This window comes from Scomber scombrus, chromosome 12 (genome assembly GCF_963691925.1).
Source record: "Scomber scombrus chromosome 12, fScoSco1.1, whole genome shotgun sequence".
In the NCBI taxonomy this organism is placed as follows: Eukaryota; Metazoa; Chordata; class Actinopteri; order Scombriformes; family Scombridae; genus Scomber; species Scomber scombrus.
In genome coordinates, this window is record NC_084981.1 from 8,538,381 (window position 1) to 8,562,240 (window position 23,860).

The 23,860-nt window shown below is 43.9% G+C and overlaps 1 protein-coding gene across 2 annotated transcripts in view; it reads right to left on the reverse strand.

Annotated features, from left to right (window-relative positions):
• Nucleotides 1-274: 274 nt before the first annotated feature.
• The window catches only part of fgfr2 (fibroblast growth factor receptor 2), a 40,470-nt gene continuing 16,884 nt past the window's right edge, over nt 275-23,860 (reverse strand). Inside the window, exons 6-18 of one of the 2 annotated variants that reach the window (XM_062431074.1) lie at nt 22,293-22,416; nt 17,372-17,562; nt 16,900-17,038; nt 13,978-14,171; nt 13,063-13,202; nt 10,767-10,888; nt 9,784-9,894; nt 9,179-9,369; nt 8,341-8,463; nt 7,093-7,163; nt 4,141-4,278; nt 3,441-3,546; nt 275-1,972 (exon numbers count right to left, since the gene is read on the reverse strand). In XM_062431074.1, coding sequence (XP_062287058.1) covers nt 1,808-1,972; nt 3,441-3,546; nt 4,141-4,278; nt 7,093-7,163; nt 8,341-8,463; nt 9,179-9,369; nt 9,784-9,894; nt 10,767-10,888; nt 13,063-13,202; nt 13,978-14,171; nt 16,900-17,038; nt 17,372-17,562; nt 22,293-22,416 — 1,815 coding nt within the window. In that variant the 3' untranslated portion in view covers nt 275-1,807. Of the gene's footprint in view, nt 1,973-3,440; nt 3,547-4,140; nt 4,279-7,092; nt 7,164-8,340; nt 8,464-9,178; nt 9,370-9,783; nt 9,895-10,766; nt 10,889-13,062; nt 13,203-13,977; nt 14,172-15,975; nt 16,121-16,899; nt 17,039-17,371; nt 17,563-22,292; nt 22,417-23,860 lie in introns of both variants that reach the window. The other variant, XM_062431073.1, reaches the window with a different exon arrangement.

Sequence of the window (23,860 nt, forward strand, 5' to 3'; positions counted from 1 at the left end):
TCCCTTGTTTGAGCCCCTGTAGATTTGCCAAGGTTGTCTGAATGAATTTTTGATATGGTGGAAAATCCCTCTCCCCACATATTTAATAATCAAAGCATGCAAGCAAAATACGTAACTTTCTCCTAAACAGCACTGTACTATTTCCACTCATAAGAAATTTAGCCCAGAGGAATGCACAGTTTAACACATTCTTTGGACTTGGAAAAGTAAAATAAATCCAGCGTTTTATCTCTGCCACTCACCGCAAACAAAGTCAAAGAATAGGACAAGAATATATTTTTCCATCATTTATTTTGCAAATGTGGCAAGAACACTTGCAAAAGAACATCTTAAAGTTGGTCCAGTAGAAAAAAGAAAAAAAAACACTTGAATGATTTAATACTTTGTTTTTCAGCTTTCAATTCTGTCAAGTAAATTTGGAGTCTATATTTAATCTAAATGAGGGAGCGGATCGCTAGTAGGCATTTCCAAAATATTTTTCTTTCAATCATATAAATATCCAGAAATTAATCTCGTTTCCTAAAGCAAAGCTAAGAAAGAGTAAAATGACTGGATATAAATGGCATCAACATCTACATAAGAAAGGGATTAGCTGACTATAAAATGTACAGTTTTTTTTAATTTAACTTAATATTCACATTCATATATAAAACTTACAAAACCTGGATCTTTCAAACCCACTAAAAATAGCTTTTTTCTGTTACTGCTGAAAGATCATTTTAAATTACCATACATTTTACGGATTATTTATGTATTATCAGCATAATTAATGTAATAATTTCTGCCATATTGTTTTTGTTCTTTTTCCAGACTTTTTGATTCATTAAAAAAAAAAAAAAAAAAACTTAAGTCAATAAATTAACATGCTACCTCAGTCCCTGAAAGCCAATACTCAACTGTGTTACTGAGTGAGAATAAGACAGGTATTTGTGTATATTAAATTGTGTATCCATGTCTGTACGTGTAATATGTGTGTGTGTGTGTGTGTGAGTGTGTGAGTGAAGAGAAATATAGGACACATAACCTGTTAGCATACCTGCCTCAAACTCAAAGTGGGGGTGGGGAGGGTTACGGTTATTTTTTGAGTCCATACAAAAAATAATTCATTGTAAATATATAATATATATTTATACATATTTGAATATATTTACAAATATACCCAGCACTATACATTATACTGTGTATTTTCTTTCTCCAGAATAATTGGGAAGGTTTATCAAGAGAACTGAAAAAGAAATGCATCAATATTACAAAATAAACAAGAGAGCAGTTTCTATATGTGCTCTCCTCCTATTCCTCTGTTTTGTTAGTCGAAGCTCTCTCTCTTACTCCTTTTCCTATTCATCCTCATCTAGTCCCTTGTTTTTAAGTTCACTTCGGTCCATACATTCCTCCAGGAGCGAATAACAGTCTTGGAATGCCAGCCACTGGAATGGGATCACCAAACAATGTAAAAAAAAAGAGAAGTCTTTGTGTTTATATGAAGGGAGAGGAGAAAGAGGGTCCCTTGGGAACATCAGTTCATTCAGTCAGTAAAAAAACAGCTTCTGTACGGTCCCTGTCCTCTCCGTAAGACCTCATGTGAGAATGTAGTGTAGGTGCATGGCAGTTTGAGTGTGTGACAGCAGCGCTGCCACCAGCCCAGTCCCATCTGGGTCCGTTAGTCCACTGGGAGCCAGAGGGGGTGATGGGGGGGCAGGAGGTTGGGAGGATTTCGGAGAGGGTGTCTGTGCTACGTGTGTTTTTGGGAAGTGGCGGGGTAAGACTAGGGGCAGGTCAAACTGGGGTAGAGAAGACAGGTGGAGGCTCATGTTTTGACGTTTCCATTGATGTGCTGGTACTTGGGGAGGCAGGGCTCATCCGGTAAGGGGTCGTGGGAAAACACAGAGTCGTCACCGGAGGAGCAGGAGCTGCGAGTGTCGGGGAAGCTGGGGGAATACTGCTCTGTTGGGGCGCACAGGTCCAGATACTCCTGTGCAGAGAGAGAGAGAAAAAGAGGGTTGGTTGAGATAATTTACACTCAGACTTAAGCTCATATGTTACAAAAGGGGAAAATGCTTAGGAGGAGTGAGAGGCGAAAGTCCTAGAGCAAACAGGAGAACATAAATATAGCGCTGAAACCCCGTCAACAAGAGCAGGGACTTTCCAGAGGAGGGTGAGAGAGGTGGGGAAGAGGAGTATCACCTTCATTATGATATTTATCTAAACCATGCCAAATCACCCTGGAAGGATTTATGAAACAAAGCAGAAAAAAAGTCATCTTCAACTGGATACTATATGAAAATATTTGCAGAAATAATAAATAATATACTGAATGTAGGACCGCTGACTGATCCAGCAGGGTGTGAGGGGAGCAGGGTTGACCTGGTTGCGCTTTTGGTCGAATACAAAACAGTTCAGTATGGTTGTGAAGTCGGGGAAAGGAGGATATGTTTAGACCAGAGAACTGGGGCAAAGATGTGGCGTTCCGGCCATTACAGCATTGCCTCACATCACTCTCTCAAGTCCAAACTAATCTGACATCTGACACTGAAACGACCGACATAAAATCTATAAAATGGCTGGAAAAAATAAAGAAGCTGGCAGAACCTCCACCACCCCCTCCAAAAAAAATGAAGATGAAAACCTCAAGAAATCCTGTTATTAATTTTTGACTCGGTCCAGTGTTGTGCAGTTGTTTTCAGTCTTTTCATGTCGGATGAGGCACCCTTTTTTTCCCCCCTCCTCCTTGTCTTTCATGGCTGTTATTGGGTCTAGTTGTGAGGAGGAAGAGTTCTCGGGGTTTTCTCGAAAATGAGCACTGGCTTCCATTTTCCCAGCTCAACATGAGAAGGCTCACATTACTAAAGACCTCCACATCTGCCAGCGGTTTGGGGCAGAGGGAAAGGAGGAGGAGGCGGTGGGAAGGGGGGGGTTCAAACTCAAAGTTGGGCTTTTTTGGCATAAATTCATAAAGTTCCAGCTCTGGAGCAGACGAGTCTTGACAGCTTTCCATCGACGGCCTCTTTTCAGGTCAGCGCACGGATATCACAAAAGACAGGAAGGGGAATGGAAAGAAACGCAGGCCATTATAGGGAGCAAAGCATGGCTGTGATGATTGGGCAACTTCACTGGGCCGTAGCAGCCATGTTGGGCCTGGATCAAATCTTCCGGCCATTTTTTTGGTCACCATTTAGGCCTTGTGTCAGCAACGTGGCTGCTAACGCTCCTAAAGCTTTCAGCAACATTCTGCTGAACCCTGCATGTATTGGCAAGAGCGTGATTTAGTTTGGATTGAGAAACACGCTACTCTGTGTAGGAATGTATCATATTATTCCATTTTATTGTTATGAAATGTCTGACGCCCAATGCCAGGAAATCATAGCATGTGTGTAGCTGACCACCCGGAATACGTCCTAAAACTTTATGGAATAGGTGAACATGAATGAAGCTGCACTCACCTCATTGGTACTGAGGGTGAGGATGCGATCCAGATCCTCTACAAGCTGCTTGAAAGTGGGTCTCTGGGATGAGATGGCATGCCAGCAGTCTTTCATCATCATGTACCTGAGAGAAAAAAAAAAATTTAATCGGTTTACTCAAAGGAGAAGAGTGGATGAAGGGGGGGAGAACAGAGCAGCTTGTGGAAGTGTTGCAGGCACTGTGTCTCCTAGGTCCTCTAGTTTCAAAATTTGCCAGCTGAATTGCTTTATACCTCTGGAACCAGGTGTCTCCGTATCATGGAGTAAATCAAAATAGCAGGCATTGTCTCACACAATCTCATTTTCATACATTTTGATGACCTGCTGCTGATCACAAACACGCCACCCAGTGCTCTGGATTTTTTGAATACTAGAATGCAAATGTGTGTGATGTTGTCTATCTGCCTCTGCTTTGTCTACAGCGTTTTCCATCAACCATCTCAGTGTGGCACCGCAGCAGAGCTGTGCCATTGTCCGCTGACTGCAGAGGATTCATTGTGAATGAGGACACTGATAGCAGCCAGTTACAGCTGTGCAGAGGCCTGACAGAGTGCACACAGAGTCCCAGAGTCATGGATCTGATGAAGCCTGCGATGGCGTTGAGAGTCTGAGTATAAGAGCTTGTGTGTATATGAGTGTCAGGAGGAGGTAAAGTTTGAAATAAAAAGCAAACTCTTACAGCTCGTTGGTGCAGTTGCCAGGCTTGTCCATGCGATGGCCCTCTTTGAGCAACTTGAAGAGCTCTTCGACAGGAATGCCAGGGTAGGGGGAGCCCCCTAGGGTGAAGATCTCCCACATCAGCACCCCAAATGACCAGCTGGTGAGACAGAGAAACACAAATACTCAAAAAAAATATAGTCATGACATGCAAAAATGACACTAAAGCTGTGAGACTAATCTGTAAACAATGTTCAAGACCTTCTTATAAGTCTTATATACATAATGGCTTTAACCTATAGACAATTTATATATGACTATTGGATGAAGCTTGGAGTGATCTTCAGCAGTGGGACTGCAATGGTGTCAATGCCCTCTTTCTGCCATCCAGTGGCTTGTGGCGCAAACCCGCTCCCAGTGCCACTGGCCCTGATCTCAATGATGGCTTTTGTATCCAGCTCAACAATCACACAGGCTGGCATTGTCCAGTCACACCACACCAAAACAAACAGAGGACCACCCACAGCTAACACGAATAAGGAGACGTCCAGAAATGGCTATTGAATATTAACTACTTCCTCCTCGCAGTGTCCGGTCATTAAATATCAGTAATCCCATGCCACTGATTTCCATCACTGTCATGCTGCATGTTTATATTAGAGACTGTGGATTCACAGTGTCTCAAATGAATCCTTTTTTGTAATGACAACATGCTTGACTCATGTCCACACAAAGGCTGTATTATAACACTCAGACATGCGTACAATCACTAATGCGTGCGTACGCATTCAGGCAGCCACAGGCCATGTTAATGGTCCCACCAGGCAAGTAGACATGGACAGGCAGGTTGGGTGTTTTATCAGTTCCTCCATCTGTTTACACAACCAGCCCCGGGTGTGTTCTCCTCTCTATCACTCGGTTGTATCTTCCCACTTGTTGACACACTCATCTTTCCTTTCTGTGCTACTTTGTAACTGACTCTCGGTGCTTGTCATGTTGTTGCCCCGTGCAGGTTTGCGTCCACCTGCAGCCAACCTTGACTCTCCAAACAAACATGCTCTGGGTCACTTTGAATAACCTGCCATTCAACCACACATGACTATAATTATGTAATCCGGCCAAATAGATACATAAAGTGTTCAAACAAACAACTAATCAAAATCAAACAAATCAATACATCAGCACATATAAGTGATTCTATATTGGCAAGGTTCAAATTCTGGATATATATTCATAAGTTGTTATATTTATATCTCAAACATTTAGCTTGCACACTGTGCGGCTACAGATGTTAATGATATCGACTGAGGGGATCACCAATAGGAATGTCAGAAAACAAGTCAATAGGTGTACATACATCTATGATTCAGATCAAAACATGAAGATCTAAGGCTTTGCAATGTGATCAAAAGTAGAACTGCAACTTAATTTGGCAGGGGAGCGATCAGATCTTCCACACTGCCATGCTGGGCCATGACGCTGCCTCTCTGTATTTAAGCTACAGCCCCTTAACTTTACCTAGGCCAGCCAGAGCTGCGTCCCCCAGGCCCATTTGTCAAAACAACAAGTTTAATTGGAATTCATGTATTCATTTAATCTGATGTCATGTATGGATTGCCTATGCTTCTGGTGATGTCTGAATTACACATCACTCTGGTGTGTGTAGACCCCCTCTGCCTCCCCCAACACCTCTCGTCCTCCTCCTTTTCCCTTTCATATGCTGTGTGAGAAAGGCAATTACTGAAAGTGAGTGATGAAACGTAATTAGCGGTGAGCTGACAGAAAGGACTACAGTAGCCACCGCCTGCCTGCGCCCCCCTATTCAGTCCCCAGTACTCCCCCAGGTTATTGATTGGTGCTGCGCTATGGAATATGAAGGGCATCATGTGTGTGTACACATATTATTTGAGAACACACATATGAACACACAGACATGGACAGTGCAGAGATTCTCTCTGTCCAAGTGCTTAGCTGGATGAGTGCTATGTTTAGTGCTACTGGTGTATGACTCATAGACACACACACACACACACACATAGACGCAAAATCTCTTTTCCCAGGGGTCAGCATGCAAGGCATTTATCTAATTGCCACATATACTTTCTGCCGCCAGTGTCTGGAGCAGAAACTTCAAACAACGCTGTCAGAACGCATAAGGCTCAAACACCAAAAAGAGAGGGACGCCTCCCTTTGTTCTGTTTTTAGAATGAATACTCTTGAACTTAAAAAAAGAGGGAGACAGAGACGGGTCAGCAATTCACATACCAGATGAATGAAAATAAGAACGGGTGGGGGCGAACGGAGGCGAAGGAGGGGAGATTATTTTGATCGTGGAACAGCTCCAAAATGATGAGCCACATGTTCAAAGTGTTGCTGAATGAAGAGCGCAGAGTGAAGGGAGGGGGGTGGCAGGGGGGTCGAGAAAGAGGGCGCAAGAGGATGAGGCCCGCAATGGAGCGGGCTGCAGCATTGTTGCCTTCAGACATGTGCGGAGGCCCAAAAGGAGGGGAGACTTCCGAGCCAGGCAGGAGGAGCGAGGGGTGAGTCGGTGGTGGTGGACGAGGCGCTGGTGGGCTACAGCCTCCTTCCAAGTTCCTTTGAAGCTGGTCAGATTAGTAACACGGCATTGGCTTCAAGTCTAGCGTGAAATCCTCACTTTTGCCACAGACTGGCCAGCGCTGGCCCCCTATAGCCAGTAACCCCCCACCCAACATTCACCAGTACTGCACCAAAACACCTCACCCACTCCCTTGCTCCTGAATATACTGAAAAACAAACTTTTGAATGTCACTGCAGGCTACAAGAGACCAGCAGGGCTTCACATGAAATCTAAGAAATAACTGATGTGTGTTGTACTGTGTGAAGAAAAGGGAGGGTTGGAGGTTTAATTGCATCACTGATGTGTGTAAATTGATTTTTTTTATATCATTTATTTACAGCAGTAGGACACAGGAACAGTTTATTATATACTTACACATCACTCTGGTGTGTGTAGACCCGGTCGAACAGCGCTTCTGGAGCCATCCATTTCACCGGGAGACGACCCTGCGGACACACACACACACATAGGTGAAATAAAATCTACACCCAAACCACCGCTGGACTCTTTAAATTCTGGCCCGATCAGCATGTTTGAATTAATTAACTGCTGGGAAATCACATTACTCATGGAAAGGCTGATATGTGAAAGCACCCTGGGGAATAAGGCACTAGAGCGACTGTCTGGGAGGATTTCCCAGAGGAACATTTACATTGTTAAAGCAAGAGAGCTGATAAACAGGGTCACTGATAAAGGAGAGGGTTTATCTCTGCATGCCATTAAAACACAGGCTGGGAAGCTAAGCACAGCTGACAAGGCGGCCATGGTCAATATCTGTATGGTTGCTTAATGGCAGGAATAATCTCATCAGACACTCTAAATGAGTAAACGGAAGGGTATAAAACAGCCTTTTCAGCCGCTGTAAATACAAGCTCACAACTAAAATGAGGATTATGCAAGAACACAGAATATGTTAAACAAATGTACATAAAGACTCTTATTGTACACCTACAATACTTTCTCACATGGTAATATGACAGTTATTAAACTAGAATAAAAACATTGTAAGTTGTTCCATTTCTATCAGAATGAAGACAAAATAAACAGAATAAAACCAAATTCAGCGCTACAATGCTGGCTCTGTCTAGATTGGTTTCATGTAAGTGATCACCATTGTCACTGCTGTCATTGTCCCGATCATCATTACCATCAACATCATTGCATATTGTTGTTGTTGTTAGCTAGTTCTCAGCGTGATTTTGCATGCGATGAAAAGGCAACCATGCATACAAAATGAGGATGTGCAGGCAATGCTGCTCTGCGGTGGGAAAGAAAGACACCATTGGCCCACTATGGAGATGTCAATTATGTTTAAACCGCTCCCCTCTCCTTCTCAATCTGCCTCCCTTTCTGGCTAATTGTATAAGTGTCTATGGAACTAAAGGAACAAGAGACTGAGGGATAAACAAGGCAGAGTCTCCAGAAGCACTACATTCAGAAGCTGCCTGGGAACCTGCAGCTTCTGCCAAGACACCAGCCGAGGGAAAGAGTGCAACAGAAAGATGAGGGAAGGAAGGGAATTAGAGGGACGGGTGGACTAATCTCACACTGTGGCTCTCAAAAACATTCCCTTTCCCCAAAGTGCACATTGCTCTGTGGGCAGCATGCAGGTCGATTACTCACATTGGTCGTCTTTTTATAGTAGTCGATGTTATGGACGTCCCTGGCCAGGCCAAAGTCAGCTATCTTCATGACGTTGCTTTCTGTGACCAGGACGTTCCTGGCTGCCAGGTCTCTGTGTATACACTGGGATGGAGAGAGTGACAAATATGAAGGGAGAGGGGAGGAGAAGAATTAGCGTTATGTCATTGTATAAATAAATCAACTCTGAAACAGGTGTATACTTAATTTGGAATGGTGTTAACATGCTTGTGTTGCATGTAATCATCCAGAAATCTCCAACACAGAGGTAGCACTTGACTGAATAACATGACGCCACAATGACTGCATCGACATGAACAAGTCCGGATAAGTTAAGATTCCTTGCATACTTTGCCACATATATGGCCAGAGTCATTTCTGTACATCAACACCCATGTGCAAGTATGCACATGGGTGTTGTGTGTGTGTGTGTGTGTGTGTGTGTGTGTGTGTGTGTGTGTGTGTGTGTGTGTGTGTGTGTGTGTGTGTGAGACAGTATGCTCTGTCACATTCCAACAGTGAGAGGGAGCGTGAGGCTGCATTTGGACAACATGGCCGTACCCCCATTGTGAAAACTTGACAATCCTTCTACACAGAGGGCCTTTTGTTATGAATTGAGAGACAATGCAGGGATTGGGCAGGGGGTCAGAATAGTGTTTGTAAGAGACATTATTCCCACAGTGACGCACAAGCAAGCCTCCTACGTAAAACCCTCCTGGATACAACACATCAAACACTGCGCACTGGCACAAAAATCTGTCTGGGCAGTCAGCAGGGGGATGGATGTGAGAACAGGACAGTTTGTGTGTACTTCTCTTACCTTCTGTGAAGCTAGGTACTCCATACCCCGTGCCACCTGATAAGTGCATGAGACCAGATCTTTGAACGTGAGCTGTTCATCTGAGACACGGGCGATGTCGTAGGAGTATTCCATGCCGGGCGGCCGGCGGGCTCGTAGGTACTCCCTAAGGTTGCCTTTAGAGGCGTACTCCACTATCACATACAGAGGACCTGCAGAGGAGACAAGACCCACATTACTCCTTGAACATGGTCATGAATGATTCCTTTTGAGAAAAAAGAGTCACTGCTCAAAATTCTAAGGAAATCTTTAATGGAATACATCAGCAAGAGGCAATTGCCCAGCAGCATGATACGACTTTAAAGCTACTGCTTGTTTCAAGAAAACTGCTGAATAAAAACACAAAGAAGTCTGTATAGAAAGTGCCTTCCCAACTGACATTGCCCCAAGTGACATCACTAGAGGCAGTTTATTAGATTTGGTTCGGTTCCCTCTGGAGCCACAAAAGACTTTATATGACCTTTTCACATGTGCAGTAGTCCTTTGTAAGACCTATAAACACACTAAAATCAGTGGAGTTTCTGTTTAAGGTGGTAGCGTATGATGTTTTGTCCCGTGCCACTCACCCTCTTGTGTACAGGCCCCCAAAAGATTGATGATGTTCTTATGTTTGCCGATCATCTTCATCATTTCCATCTCTGACACCAGGTCAGACAGGTCTTTCTCAGTAGCGTCATCTAAGAACAGAACAAGTATGATAGCAGGCTGTCAGGAAAAAACGGAGCAAAAACAAACACACCCTCGTCCTGTCTTCCCTTTAACCCTTGACTCACAGCTCAGGAGCTGCCCTGTCAGACAACACCTTGTTTTGTAAGGTGCTTCTGATTAAGTGCGGCTGACAGACAATGTGGGCTAAAGTTACAGCAGCAAGAGAAGCTCCTCGCACAGACTACAGAGAAATCCTTTCAGTGCCAGGCAGGAGGGGGGGAGGAGGAATTAAAGACGTTCAATCTGGATTCATTATCTGCAGCACAGGCTCCTTTTTCATGGGACTGATTGAGCCAGTAAAGGTATCCAGGCAGTCAGAACAGCATTGCCTGCATTCCTCTGCATCATTACCTTATGTAGAGCCACTCTAAAAGAGCAGATTTCTATTGTCATGGTTGGTCCAATAACCTGCTGCTTTACCTGATCTAACCACCCCTCCCAACCCCAAACTATACCAGTGCCCCCCACTACTTCTTTCATTAATCACAGCAGTGCTGCGAGTGTGACTTGCCTCTTTGTGTGGGTGCTGACTGAGCTCCAGCCAGCTGCTGCTCTGGGGTCAGGTATGTGACCGCCCCTAACCCTTACCTACCCAAACCACCTCCCCCAAGCCGTCATTCAGCAGCCACCAATAACGAATAATAATGACTGCTCCAGGCTCCGCCTTACCCTTTGCTGAACCCTCACTGAGGCATAAATCACCTATAAAATGTACTCAGGTTGCCCACAAGACATAATGAAGTAGTGTACATCTTACCCAAGTGGTCTGATCTTGAGCACAAGTCAGACGTTTACCATTACAACCTCACTGTAATTGTGCAGCAGCAGGAGAGCAACTTACCTTTCAGCATCTTGACAGCGACAGTTACAGCCTCCTTGGGTTTGTCCTTATCGATGCCAAGCGCCTCTGCCATTACGACTTGGCCGAAGCAGCCCTCACCTAGGGGTTTACCCAGGGTCAACCTGCAGCCGCCACACAGCAAACACAGAGAGAGAACAAAGAAAAGACAAGCCAAGAGGCTGATTAGCTACTGAAACGCAAACTAGAACTCGTCGACCTGATCTGACTGTGGCATCGATTCACTCCCTAGGCAGAAATAAACAGGTTAGATAGAGTGTGAGAAAAAGAGAGGGAATGAAACCAGGCATGAAGCCAGTGTCTTAACCTCAACCGGCCTTTTTTTTCTCACTAGATCGCTCTCTCTGTTTCAATCAGATTGTGTCTGTGTGAGTGCTTTATTGGCGCGGTGACTGCGGCCCGTGCCAGGGCAGTAGGTAGGAAGGCAGACATGGCAATGATAATCACCCGATAAAGCCAGGGAGAGGTACTCTTTTCTAAACTGTTTACCCTGCCTTGGCATGTTCCAATATACACTCTTAACAAGTCATTACACAGGACTTAACTTAGCCCCGAAACATTAGCCTGTGACGGATGGAATGCTGGCTTTTGTTGCCATACAGGTGGGTCTGACTACAATACCAGATGGAAATTCGACTGCTATTGTCTTATAAATCATGTCACAATAGCTGGTGTGTTCAACAGAATGTCACACATATGCTTTTTAACAACTATCACAAGCACAGCACCTCTCTGACCTCTGGACCAGCGGTGTGCTCTGGTGTGTTTTTTTTGTGTGTGTGTGTTTTCTTTTTTTTTTTGATTGACATCCCTAAGGTCCACCGTCCAGGCTATGTAAACACTCACACTGCGTGCTGAAGCCAAGGGCCCGAGGCCGGCACCCTGCTGTAGTAACACAATCCCCTATCTGTCCACACACACTCGCCACGCTCAATGGCAACCATTCTGTCCATCCAGCCACACATAATCGATGTTATTTTTCCTCCACACAAACCGCAAACGTTAGCATTCCTCAGCATTCTGCAATCCCAACATGATCCCTAAGGCGCTGGGATGACAGGCGAGGAATAAAGACCCAAAGAGAGACGCACAAAGAGATTTATTCAGCCTAGACAAAACATCCCCTTTGGTTGGTTCATCAATTAAAATCAAAACATGTCACCAGAGTGCCATTCTGCATGCACTCAGAGAGTCTAGAATTACATCAGAAATGTTTTATTCAGTGATGAGTGACAGTAAAATTTATCATCTGAGCTCTTTTTACAACTATTTTAACAAAAGACAGGCCTTCGTGTTTACGGTGTGGGATTTTCCCTTCTTTTTTTCAAAACCAGATGCCTCTAGTGAGTATTAAACTACTTTAACCTTTGCTGCCCTATTAAATCCAACTTAAAGCTTATCGCTGGCCACTGCAACTGTGACTAACCGAAACCTCGGCGGTGTTAATTTCTCTGGTATGAGACAGAGCAAACACTCCTAGCCCAAACATGCAGATGAAAGCTGCAAGTGATAACCACTAATTAGCACAGCTTCGTTCAGAGGCATGTGTGTGACTATGTATGAGCGGATGTGTGACACAGCAGCAGTTGTAATGATAAGGCGGGGTGCCAAGTTCAGGTCCTTCTACTATAACACCGACAGATGAATCAGTAGCCTTTATCTCAGCTACTGCAGCCATTATTCGCCACTTAGTCATTATTGCCTGCTGTCTATCAGTGTTAATGACACTCTTCACCTAGAAAAATAGTTATCTGATCATTTAGCTGCTGAGATACAATCAAATGCTCATTGTGTTTGTAATCTAGGTGTTATCTGTTACTGTAATGCACCCTGTTAGCCAGAGATATTTGTATTGGCTTTGACAACAAGGAACAAGGGTGTAACTGAAAATTGTCATGCACAGTGTCAAACAAGCAGTCTATGCAGGCTTTCAATCCAAAGTTTGTCAGATGAAAGTGACACAGCATGGTAAATCAGGCTGCTTTATTCTTTATGGAAAACTGAATCAGATTTACATAATTATGCATTTTGCTGAATGTTGAGATCGGTAATTAGGACCAGTTGGTAATTATTATTTTCTAGCAAAACTTCTATCTTAATGAGTCACAGAGACTAGCAGAATATATAAAATCTTTTTTTTTTCTTTAAAAAGTCCACATAATTTCACTTGTTTCTGATGCAAATTAACTTTTCTCATGAATACAAAACCAGTGTACAGGCGAGGACAAAGCAGCAAGTGATCACACACATGAGAAAAAGACACTAGAGTCACACTCACCTGTCTCGGTTAAACTCCCAGCGTGGATCCTCAGGAAGGTCATACTCAGGTATTGGCTCGTCGTGTGCAGAGCTCCGTCGTGTGGTGATTCGTACCAGTGGCGTACTGGAGTTCATTGAAGAGCTTGAGTCTGCCGACACCTACAAGCGTAGAAAAATTGGCTGATCACCGGAGTCTGGGTTCATATGTCAAATAAAGCTCCAAGGCATCACTAGAGGAGTCGGTTTGAATGTGCATGTCTGTGATTGACTGTAGTGCTTTTATTTAAAATTACCACCGGTGCTGGCAAGAATGGCACATTAATATAAATATATCATATTTAACATTAGGGCTGAGAATCTGTCTCTAGGCTAGAGATTACATTTCAGTGATCATTAAGCTGTGAGTAACAACATTAATTCTGATGAAAGTGTGTTAATCACTCAGCATTGCCACTGTCCCCGGGGCTCATCTCTCCTCTCTCCACCCTAACCTTACCTTGACACAGGAATCAGCTTCTCCGCAGAATGTAATCCAACACTTTTTGAACCTTTTGGTTTCCCTTCAGGGAAAAGCATTGCCCACACACACAAAAAAAAACACTTGACTGAAGCAGTAGCAGTAGTGCTAACCTGCTCAGAAATGCATAACTTCTAAATTAGAATGGAGGTAGATTGATTAAAATACCATAATAGTATATATTACGGGGCATGTTTTTTTTTTACAGAAAATCCAACCATGCACCCGTTGTTATATTTTTAGCATTAACTTACATTTATTGCTGAAATAATAAAAATAAGTTTATCTAATTTCAGGCTGCTCTGTCTGCATGTCAGTGAATCTAGAGTTCGTTTTTCTGCAGCATATCTGCAGTGTGTGTTTTTCTCCTCTAGGGGTGTTAGATGCCATTAGAACTCTTTATCTACTTTCTGTTACCTGGCGGCGCAGAGGGATCTGCTTGCTTAGTTTGTGGACCGCTGGTTGACCCCCAAAGTCAGGTTTCTTTGCAGTGTTCCTCATGCGGCACACCACCACGATGCCCACCATGCAGGCGATGAGGAAGACGCCTGCACAGTATATAGCAATCTCCACATAGTCTGGGGGAAGGGGCTCTGGGTTTTTCTCTGCGGCTGAGGAAAAAAAAGGGGGAGTGAGACTGAAGTCAGGCAAAGAGAGTTAGAGGCAGACTCTCACTGATCACTCTCACATACACGTATGGGTGACACACAGACACATTCTCCATTTGAATAAACACACATGGGTATCAGACAGACAAACAGAGAGGCAGATGCTCTGGAGATGACTCATGCGTAAATGTAATCACTATTGGCAAGCAAACTGAGCAGAAATGATTTTGTAGAATTCTCTCTCTCTTCTTCCTAAGGTACCAGCACGTCTAGTGTCCTTTAATCTATAGACCTGTACAGGGCTCAACAGTCTAAACAGATCATAAATCTTGACTCTTCCAGTACAACCAGGCATGCACATGTCTGCATTTCCTGCTAATGTTGGAGACACGCGAGCATAAACACCCACAAATGGCGGAACAATACACGCTTCACTTCCAATCGCAAACAAGGGAGAGCGATGTCCTTCATGATTGTATATGGCCTGAACTTCCTGTCAAGGAAATGGGCTAAGTTAGTGTGTAGCTGTGTGTTTGTGTGCACTATAGAAACGGGCTGTTCCATAATGCATGGTCCTCCAGACCACAAACAAGCCCGTCAGCCAGCTGGAGGTGAAGCTACATGTAGGAACCTTCCTTCTGTCTGCCTCCATCCTCGGGTCCAAAAACCACATCGCACACAGAGATGCCACAGCCTCGAAGGCGCCGTCGGTGCAGATAGAGCTCATTGAGGGCAATAAATATTACATATTACTCCCAGAGGAAGTGGCTTGCCTGTGATCATTATGCTGTATTGTTTACAGACAAAATAAAACTACTATCTCGTTACACCATTAAAGGAGGGTTGATATCACTTGTCTTTTGAGAGCCGCAGAGTTCAGACAGTTATCTACTCTCATCAATCTCATTTAATGCCCTGACATGATGCCCAATTTACTTTCAGCTAGAACTTTAGCAGAAACATTCATCTGTCTAGCCTGAAGTGAACTTATGCAGAAACTGACACTAAATTTTAAGTATTTGATCCTTTGGCATACATAATTACAGGCCAGTCATACAGCAACGGACAAAAATAGGATAAAACATGTTGTACATGAGAACACAAACAAATGGACAGACGTTCACATGCATGAGTCATTCTGTGTAGAAGCTGAGAGGTGTGGCCCTGATAATTGAGAAAGCTAAGCCAACTGAAGCGAGTGTTGAGCTTTAACTTTCAATCTTTATTTCAAGGAGAAATAAAGATTTTAATGTAGCCAATTATCAGAGCCAGGAGAAGGTCTGAAAAAAATGGGATGCACTCAATTACAGGGCATAAGTGAAACACATGTAGAGAAAGAAAAAGAGAAGAAGTTTTTTTACATGCAGATTCAGAACCAATATGTGGCACTGAAAGACTTTCCCCAAGGAGCAGGATAAAGATGTAACAGAAAAGAAAGAGAAGGTGGGAGACAAACCCTTCCCTCCCTTTGGAGTCTGGAGACACTCAAGCTGCTCTGGGAGCTCCATTTCCGTCTCATAGTTATAATAAGTCGTCTGCAAACTACCTCCTTATCTGCTCTGAGCTTTCAACAGCTCGCCAATCCTGATAATATTATAGAATATATGCTCACTGCTCTTACGTTACATTGTCTTGAATGTTGAGTGTGCAGGTTCATCATTGTAATCTAATATTTGAGTGTGTGCCTCGGACTCCAGGGGGAGGACCTGCCTTCCGTAGAGGTCATTGAAATGACATAATCAAACCATTTTTGACAAAGCGGAGAGAGAAAAAAGGAAAAGAGAGGACAGTACACGAGTGTATATACCTGGAAGCACCGTCAACCAAGCAGTGTGATAGGAGATCCCAATAGAATTACCCGCCAAGCACGTATACTCCCCAGCATCTTCAAATGTTACATTGGGCAAGTAGAGAACTTCTATCTCCTTATCTGTGGTGTTAACACCTGCGGTCTGGGGACAGGAAGAGGAGGAGGAAGAGGAAGAGGGGGAGTAGGTGGAAAATAAGAAAGAGAGGATCGAAGATAAGGGCAGAAGGGGGGAACGGAAAGCAGAAATGGGGAGTCACAGAGTGAGATGGGAGGATAGGGAGAGAGAGAGACAGAAAGAGAAATAAGTGAGACCCACAACACCAAGAAAGAAATAAAAGGAGCTGGATGGCGTCCATCGTTGAGTTCCCATCTAGAGCAAAGGATATTTCCATGGGTGGGGAGGTGGAGGCTTCATAAAAAAAGACACAGATAGAACCCAGTATGCCACCACAACATAGAAAAATAGAGCCAATACACCAAAAATAAAACCCCAAAAGGTTCCCATCACCATACCAATAGAACCTGCTAATAGAGACCAGTGTAATCCATATTTTGGACTAGACACATGCACACACAAACAAAGAGAGCATGGAGAGCACTGCACTGCAACACCATACACTATCTTGACACAGCTGGCAAGTGAGAGAGAGAGATGTGGAAAAAATGTGAGACAGGCCAAAGTCAGATGCTAGCTGTGACAATTTCAGTGTCTTGGTATGCAGGTCAGACCAGTGCTTCCATGGCTGCGCCAGTCTCAGCAGCTGAAACACAATGGTCTAACATTAGGGGAGAGAAGGTTTGTGAACCCCAGGACCACCAAGAGACCGCCAGCAGGACCACCACAGCACAGCAGGTCAGGGACGAAGCCCAGGAAACCACACCGGAAGGGGAAGAGGAGGTCAGTCAGGTCTCGGGGGTTACCTGGGATGACAGTCAGCCAGCCCGACTGGCTGGCCTCGCCTATATAATTGGAGACTTTACAGATATACTCTCCAGCATCTTCCTCTGTCACGTTGGTGAGGGTGAGCATCTCCACATCTGAGCTGTTAATGCCTGATCGCTGAAATCCACACATACACATACTTAGACATGTTCAAATCAGACAAATAAACGTAGAATTAATCACAAACATGACATGCAAAGATCATGACTACAGCTACTGTGTATGGATCTGTAGGAGAGTGAGGAGAGAGCAGGGAATCACCACCAAAGAGCCAGCATGGAAAAGACCTATCAATTGATAAGGGAGGAAATTTTATGATCAGTTACTTATATGACTTTTGGAATACATCGGAAACACCTGCAACCCGCTGGAAAAATACCAAGAAAAAAGAGAGGAAGGATGTGCACCTAATCAGGAGAATGAAACCTAAAAGAGGAAGCTGGAATTTACCTTCAGCACTCTGACGTAGGGGTGGCCGTCAGGACCGTAGCGACTGCCGTTCTGAGTGATATGTTTCAACCACTGGATATGAGGTTGTGCATCACTATACACCTTACAGACGAAGCGGGCGTCCTCCCCAACGTATACAGAGGTGTTGGCCGGTAGACCAGCCTGGAGAATAGGCCGATGAGGGGACCGTTCTGTTGAGAGGGACGGAAATGTTAAGTGTTGAAACTCATACGAGATACAAGATTTTAGGAAGAATCATACACTCCAATCTGAAATTTTAGGATGTGCATTGCTTTTGAGATTTAATCTTTGCAAAAGCAGAACTTCCTGTACCGTACAACATGTCAATGTTTCCCGGCAACCCTGACAGCAAGAATCATGACTGCACTGCTTTTTCCTTATCTCAGAAGCATTTAGAAGCCTCACTCAAAACAAAGACGCATGGGGATTTATCTACAAAAGATAAAGGACTCAGGCGGAGGAGGACTTCCATAAAGTGGGGTGTATGCGTTGCGTGTAAGTAGGGGGGTTTACGCCAAACTATGCGCCAGTCTTGGAAAGTGAAACACCTTCATACCACCCCCACGTCTCCCGCTATCTGCATTCTTTTACAAGCAAACATTTGGCCTGCGAATCCAAACAGAGCGAGACCTGCTGAACAATGACCCCTTTCAAACACTACCCAGCCTTCACAACCGCATTGAGGAGCCCACCAACCCCCACACTGACAGCCATCACACACACACATGCACACCCACACATAAAATGACATCACTCAGCCTAAGGGCACTGCATTGCCTTTCCAAAACAAAGCCTTAAGCCTTAAGGTAGGTGCAGTGAATTTGTTCATGTGTGTGTAAGATCGGGGGTGGGTCGTGGGGGGATGGTCAGAGGGTGAGGCTGTGTGATGAAGGGTAAAAGTTCGGGATAAAGGAGCAAGACTAAAAAAAGAAAGGGAGAAGGAATGAGCAGGGTGAACAAGGGAAGAAAATGAGTCAACAGATGGAGAGTGCAGAAATTGGTAGGCAGAGACTTCTTCCATATGTCTGTCTGCCTGCCTGCCTGCCTGCCTGCCTGCCTGTCTTCCTGCTCCATCTTTCTGAAATCTGTCATATCAGATGATTCCCACCCCTCCTTCCTCTCACCCCATCTCACTCCTCCTTCCTGCACATTCCTAGGGCTCGCCTTGTTTATTTTTTTTTTCTTTCTCTCTTTTTCTCTCCTTCTCCATCATTCATGGGCATTCTCACCCTCTTAATCTTTCCCCCAAACAGAGAGAGGTGATCAACTTAATGGTGACTCTCTCTTTGTGAAATCCTGCCAATTTTTACAAAATTTGGCAACAGTAAAAAAAGAGCAGTCAACTTTAAAGTCGGGTGGAAATACACTCAACTGAAACAGTCATGGAGAGAGAACTTGTATATTTTTTCCATGTGACGCAGGCTGTTCTCAGCAAATATAGACATTGAAATGATCTGTTGATAGTCATATTGACATCATACCAGCAAAAATACATTTTTCAATACAGTCTAAATGTCTTTATCTCCAGTGCAGGAAGTCTGTGACACAAGGAGCTTCATTTCTCGACTCCTGCTCACTTTCTGTGATATTAGTTCAAACCGGGAGTCCTGCCTGTTTTGGAACCTGCTTTTTATTTTCTGCTTTTGTTATTTTCCTTATTTGTGGCCATTATCAAAGTCAAACTCTATGTATAAAAGATAGGGCTGGCCATAGCAGCACCGCAGCAGAAGCAAAGAAGGAGCTATACCCCCCTTAATATCAACTGATCCTCGGTGAAAAGGGCGGACAGCTTCAAGTATCTTGGTATTCACATCAACGAGGGCCTGATCTTGGTGCTTCATACTGACTCAGAGATGATAAAAGCATTGTAGAGACTGTTTAACTTCAGACGCTTGAGGATATTCTGTGAATCCCCTTATATACTGAGAAATTTCTACTCCTGTACCATTGAGAGCGTCCTGAGCCTGGTACGAAAACAACACCAAACAGGACCGCAAGGCCCTGCAGAGAATGGTTTGTCCGGCTGAACGTACAATAGGCGCTGCTATACCCTTCCTAAAGGATATTAACACCAGGCGCTGCAAGAATAAGTTTAGGAGAATCATTAAAGATCCCACCCACCCGGATAATGGCCTTTTCTCCAGGCTGAAGTCGGTTACGCCAGGCCAGCACTTAGAGGCTTAGAGAGCTTCTACACTCAGGCCACTACAATCCAATCATATTTATTACTATTCCTATTCTCTTTAAGCTCTTTTTAATGCATAAATTGAAGGAACTGGATTATATTTCACTGTGATTTTACCATATATGATTACATGTGACAAATATACTGGATTGAATGATTGATTGATTATAGCTGATCCAGATGTTAGCTGGAGTATTTAGATATAGCCGTGCACTCAGCAAATGACAGCATGGTGTGGTATGAGAAAATGGGCCACATCATGATTAGAGAGAAACCTCAAAACAATAAAAGTTTGTGGAGCAATTCTTGCCTAAATTAGAAAAAGGAATATTGTGTGTGGCTGCGGCTGATGCAAAGACACTCCTTTATGTCCCGTCGACCTCACACAAGAGGGCTACACTTTAAGGAGGGAAAGACATGAGAGAAGAGAAGAAAAGAAAGATTTGAAAGACTCAGTCATATTGTCTTTTCTGTCTGCGCCACCAAAAGAGGGATTGGGGGCCGAAGAAGCTAATAGGTCCTGGTAATTGTTTCCATGTATCAAATCGAATGAAAGAGCCGACACTAAAGTGCTTTTTTATGTTTTGCAGTGACCATTGTGTCGTGACAGGTTTCAGAACTAAATCCATTTATCAATTAAGGCCTTAGTGAAGTAATTTGATGGCAGCAGTTGGGGGATTCAGACAGAGAGAAGTGTTAGGAGACGGACCAGGGGCATTCCATGGTGTCCCATGCGAGACCAGTGAACTCTGAGTAACCTGGTGGCTTGGCACACAGGGCCCTTAGGGTCAGGGAGGGGCAGAGGCACAGGAAGAGCGCGGCATGGCACAGGATGGCATGAGGCTACCGACAAAGTACCAAAGGGCCACTGGGTGCCACAGTTCTGATTGAAAGAGCCGGCCTCTGTTTTGACTTCCCATGTGTGTCTGCTCGTGGATGTCTGACTGTGGCCTTTTCTCCAGAGGCCAGTTTCAACCAGAAAAGGCTGGTTCCTCTTGGTTTTAATAGCTGATCCTGCAGGTCATTTGGAAAAAGACTGATAAGAACGGTCTTTTCTGTCTCTGTTTCCCCTCCTTCTCTCTTTCTCCCTCTGTCCGCCCCTCCATAATGGAATAAAATGAAGCAAGAGGTTGCAGGGGGCAGTGGCTACGGAGCCAGACGTGGAGGGGGTTTACTGCTCTGCAATAAAACAGAACAAAAACAGAAATATGCAGTCTGAAGGAGAGCTTTAGCTGACTCCAGAAGAGAGCAGAGCAGGGGGCCTGAGTTGGGGAGCATGTGTGTGTGTGTGTGTGTGTGTGTGTGTGTGTGTGTGTGTGTGTGTGTGTAAGCGTGTGTGGACCTTCATGTGTTTGTGTGCATGTGCCTGTGCAAAAACCCTCAGGTATTCAATCTCCATCTGATACAATGAAAATAATACTCACTATTACCATGGAGACGCTAATCAAAACAGAAGTGTGTAATTACAGTAGGTCTGCTCAGGACAATGATTACAGTAGGGAAATAATTCTACATACAGCATAGACTACTGACGCATGGACTGACCATTGCCCCCTAAATGCTCTTCTGTCAATCAAACTACCCCCGCTGCATGTCAGTCCACTTTTTCTGTGGATTGTTGACCAACCTTAATAAGAATAACTGTCGATGTGCTCTCATTGGTTGTATAGTGGTTCAAATGAGGGCAAAGGAGCACACACACACGTCCACTTTGATCTGCTATCTTTATCCCACTCCCCTTGTTGTCCCCACTGTCTATCAATTCTGCAAACTGAGCAGAAAAACACTCTTTCTGTGCTCCAAAGGTCATAGTGAGGGGTTGACTGAGTTGGGTCTGAACTCAATGTGGTAGTGCTGAAGCCAGCACTCTTTGTGCTCTGTGACTCAGAGCGTGATTCTACACAACGATTCATCTACTCCCCAGGTTAAGACCCCATCATACCTGTGCTGACCTTACAGGGTTCGTTCACCCACATTACACACAGTTCACCCACATTACACACACACACACACACACACACACACACACACACACACACACACACACACACACACACACACACACACACATATGCAAAAAACCTATTTTCTCATTTAACCATCAGGGCATCAAGGCATGCAGATAGTTTCTGTTTGTGTGCAAAGGTTGTGGTGCCCAAGGCACTGAAAATGTGCATGCACAGCAATGTGGTTTTCTAGAAACAGTGTTCCTGTTAATCGGAATGTTACACAACACTGTTCTCTGGAAATATATCTGAAATAGAAAGTATTTCCAATTAAGAAAAAACCCTGATTTGAATGGTTTGGGTGAACTGATCTTTTACTAAAAATCTTGTATATTTTAATAAACAACTGCCTCCGTCGGTGCTTCAAACAGACTGACCTAACCCCATCTCATACATACACAAGCCATACACACAAAATACCATGATGCAAGTGGGACTTTACTAAATTAATAAAAATGAATGAATACAAACTACATTAAAACTGTTGACATATGTGTGTTTAGCTTCCACACACTTGGCTGAGCTCCTTGATCTGCACCTGCATCCAGAGTGCACCTGGGCTCACACACACACACACACACACACACACACACACTATTCTCACAGTGGGAACTCTTTCCACTGGCCTCCCTGTCCTTCACCTCTACATCTCTCCACTCCTATATGAGTGTACTCTGACTCTTGTGTTTATGTTGTACGTGGTACTCACCCACTACGTCCAGGGTGTAGGTGTGGTTGATGGCTCCGAACTCGTTCTCCACCAAACAGGTGTAGTTGCCCTTGTCTGACGGCACCACGCTCTCCATGATCAAGGTCCAGTGCTGGCTACGCACCTGTGTGAAGGAGACAGCGGTTTCATGTCATGAGTAGGCTCGCAGTATTAAATACAGAAAATAGCAGTTGACATTTACAGACATATAGAGCTAGCACTGAATAAGAAACATGGAAGAGGAAAAAGGAAAGTGAATGAGTGGATTTGGTTGGAGGATTGAAATATGAGAGCTGATGCAGTGTGCTGGAAAACAATATTGGGGTTGCTGACAGGCTGATTCAACCGTTATGACTTTGCGAAATCAGAGTATTCATGTGAAACTTAAGATAATATAAGATAAAATAAGATTATTGTCATTAACTAATACTAACCAAATTGGGAGTGCTGCAACTATCCTAATCCCAGTTCATTTGACAGTTTTACTCTAAGAAGTAGGAGTAGACAAATTGGATAAAATAGTATTTGCAACCATTTCTTTGCTAACTTTATGATTGACGGTAAAATTACATTGACAGCTACACTGAGTAGAATGTAACACACTTCCCTGTAATCATCTAATTCTTCTGTCAGTTGCTGTTATCTTGGGTAGTAAACCCCTCTACCCTTCAACTCTACGCAACTATAAACACACATTCATAATTATTTGTAAAAAATAGTTTCACCTGTGTGTGGAATCCACAGGTGTGAGCTAACAATAGTGTTTCCGTCTCCAGACTTAAGAGAGACTGTAGCTTCTGCTTGTACAGGCCTACATTTCACACAATGGAGAGATTATGCCACAGGGCTGGGCTCAGGCACAGCTTTTGTCCGACATTTGTTGACAAAGAAAAAAGAGAAATGAGCTGCCCACAGTGTATCTGACAGGCCGACTGTATCATTTCCGCCACGTCGTGACTGTTTTTTGTCTGCGCTGTAATGAGCCCACTGAAAGCCAAAGGGAAGCGACATTAACAGCTACATCAACATAATCTGCTCCTAAACTTTCCTGGCAGGGAGATGTGTTTCCTCATAAACCACCAACCATTAACCAGGAACCTCATACTTGTTCAGCATCACTGGATCTTTTCGTAAATTAATTTCATAACTGTCTATTTAAACGGTTATTCCACTCCATCAGTGGGATTCTCGGTTTTACAGTATGTGCTGCTTGTTTTGGGAGACAAAACAAGAAAGGAATTTAGGAGCAAAATAACTAAACTCCAATCCAAACAGACTTCGTCACGAGGGAGGAATTCTTCACATTCAGACTAGTTGTAGTTGTTTTCAGGCTTTTTATACGAAAAGGAAATAAAGCACAACCAAACTAGCTTAACTTTCCCATGACATACAGAATCAGGTATTTCCAGCATATACAGTATGAACTAGATCAGATCATTTATTTCCCAAAACGGGACTAGAGCGAGAGACACATTTTCACTGTAACACTGGGCTCTTTTGTTGAAACCACAGCACTGTGCATAGAGAGTCATACTTGTGTTAGTCTGCTGCTGATATGAAATAAAAGT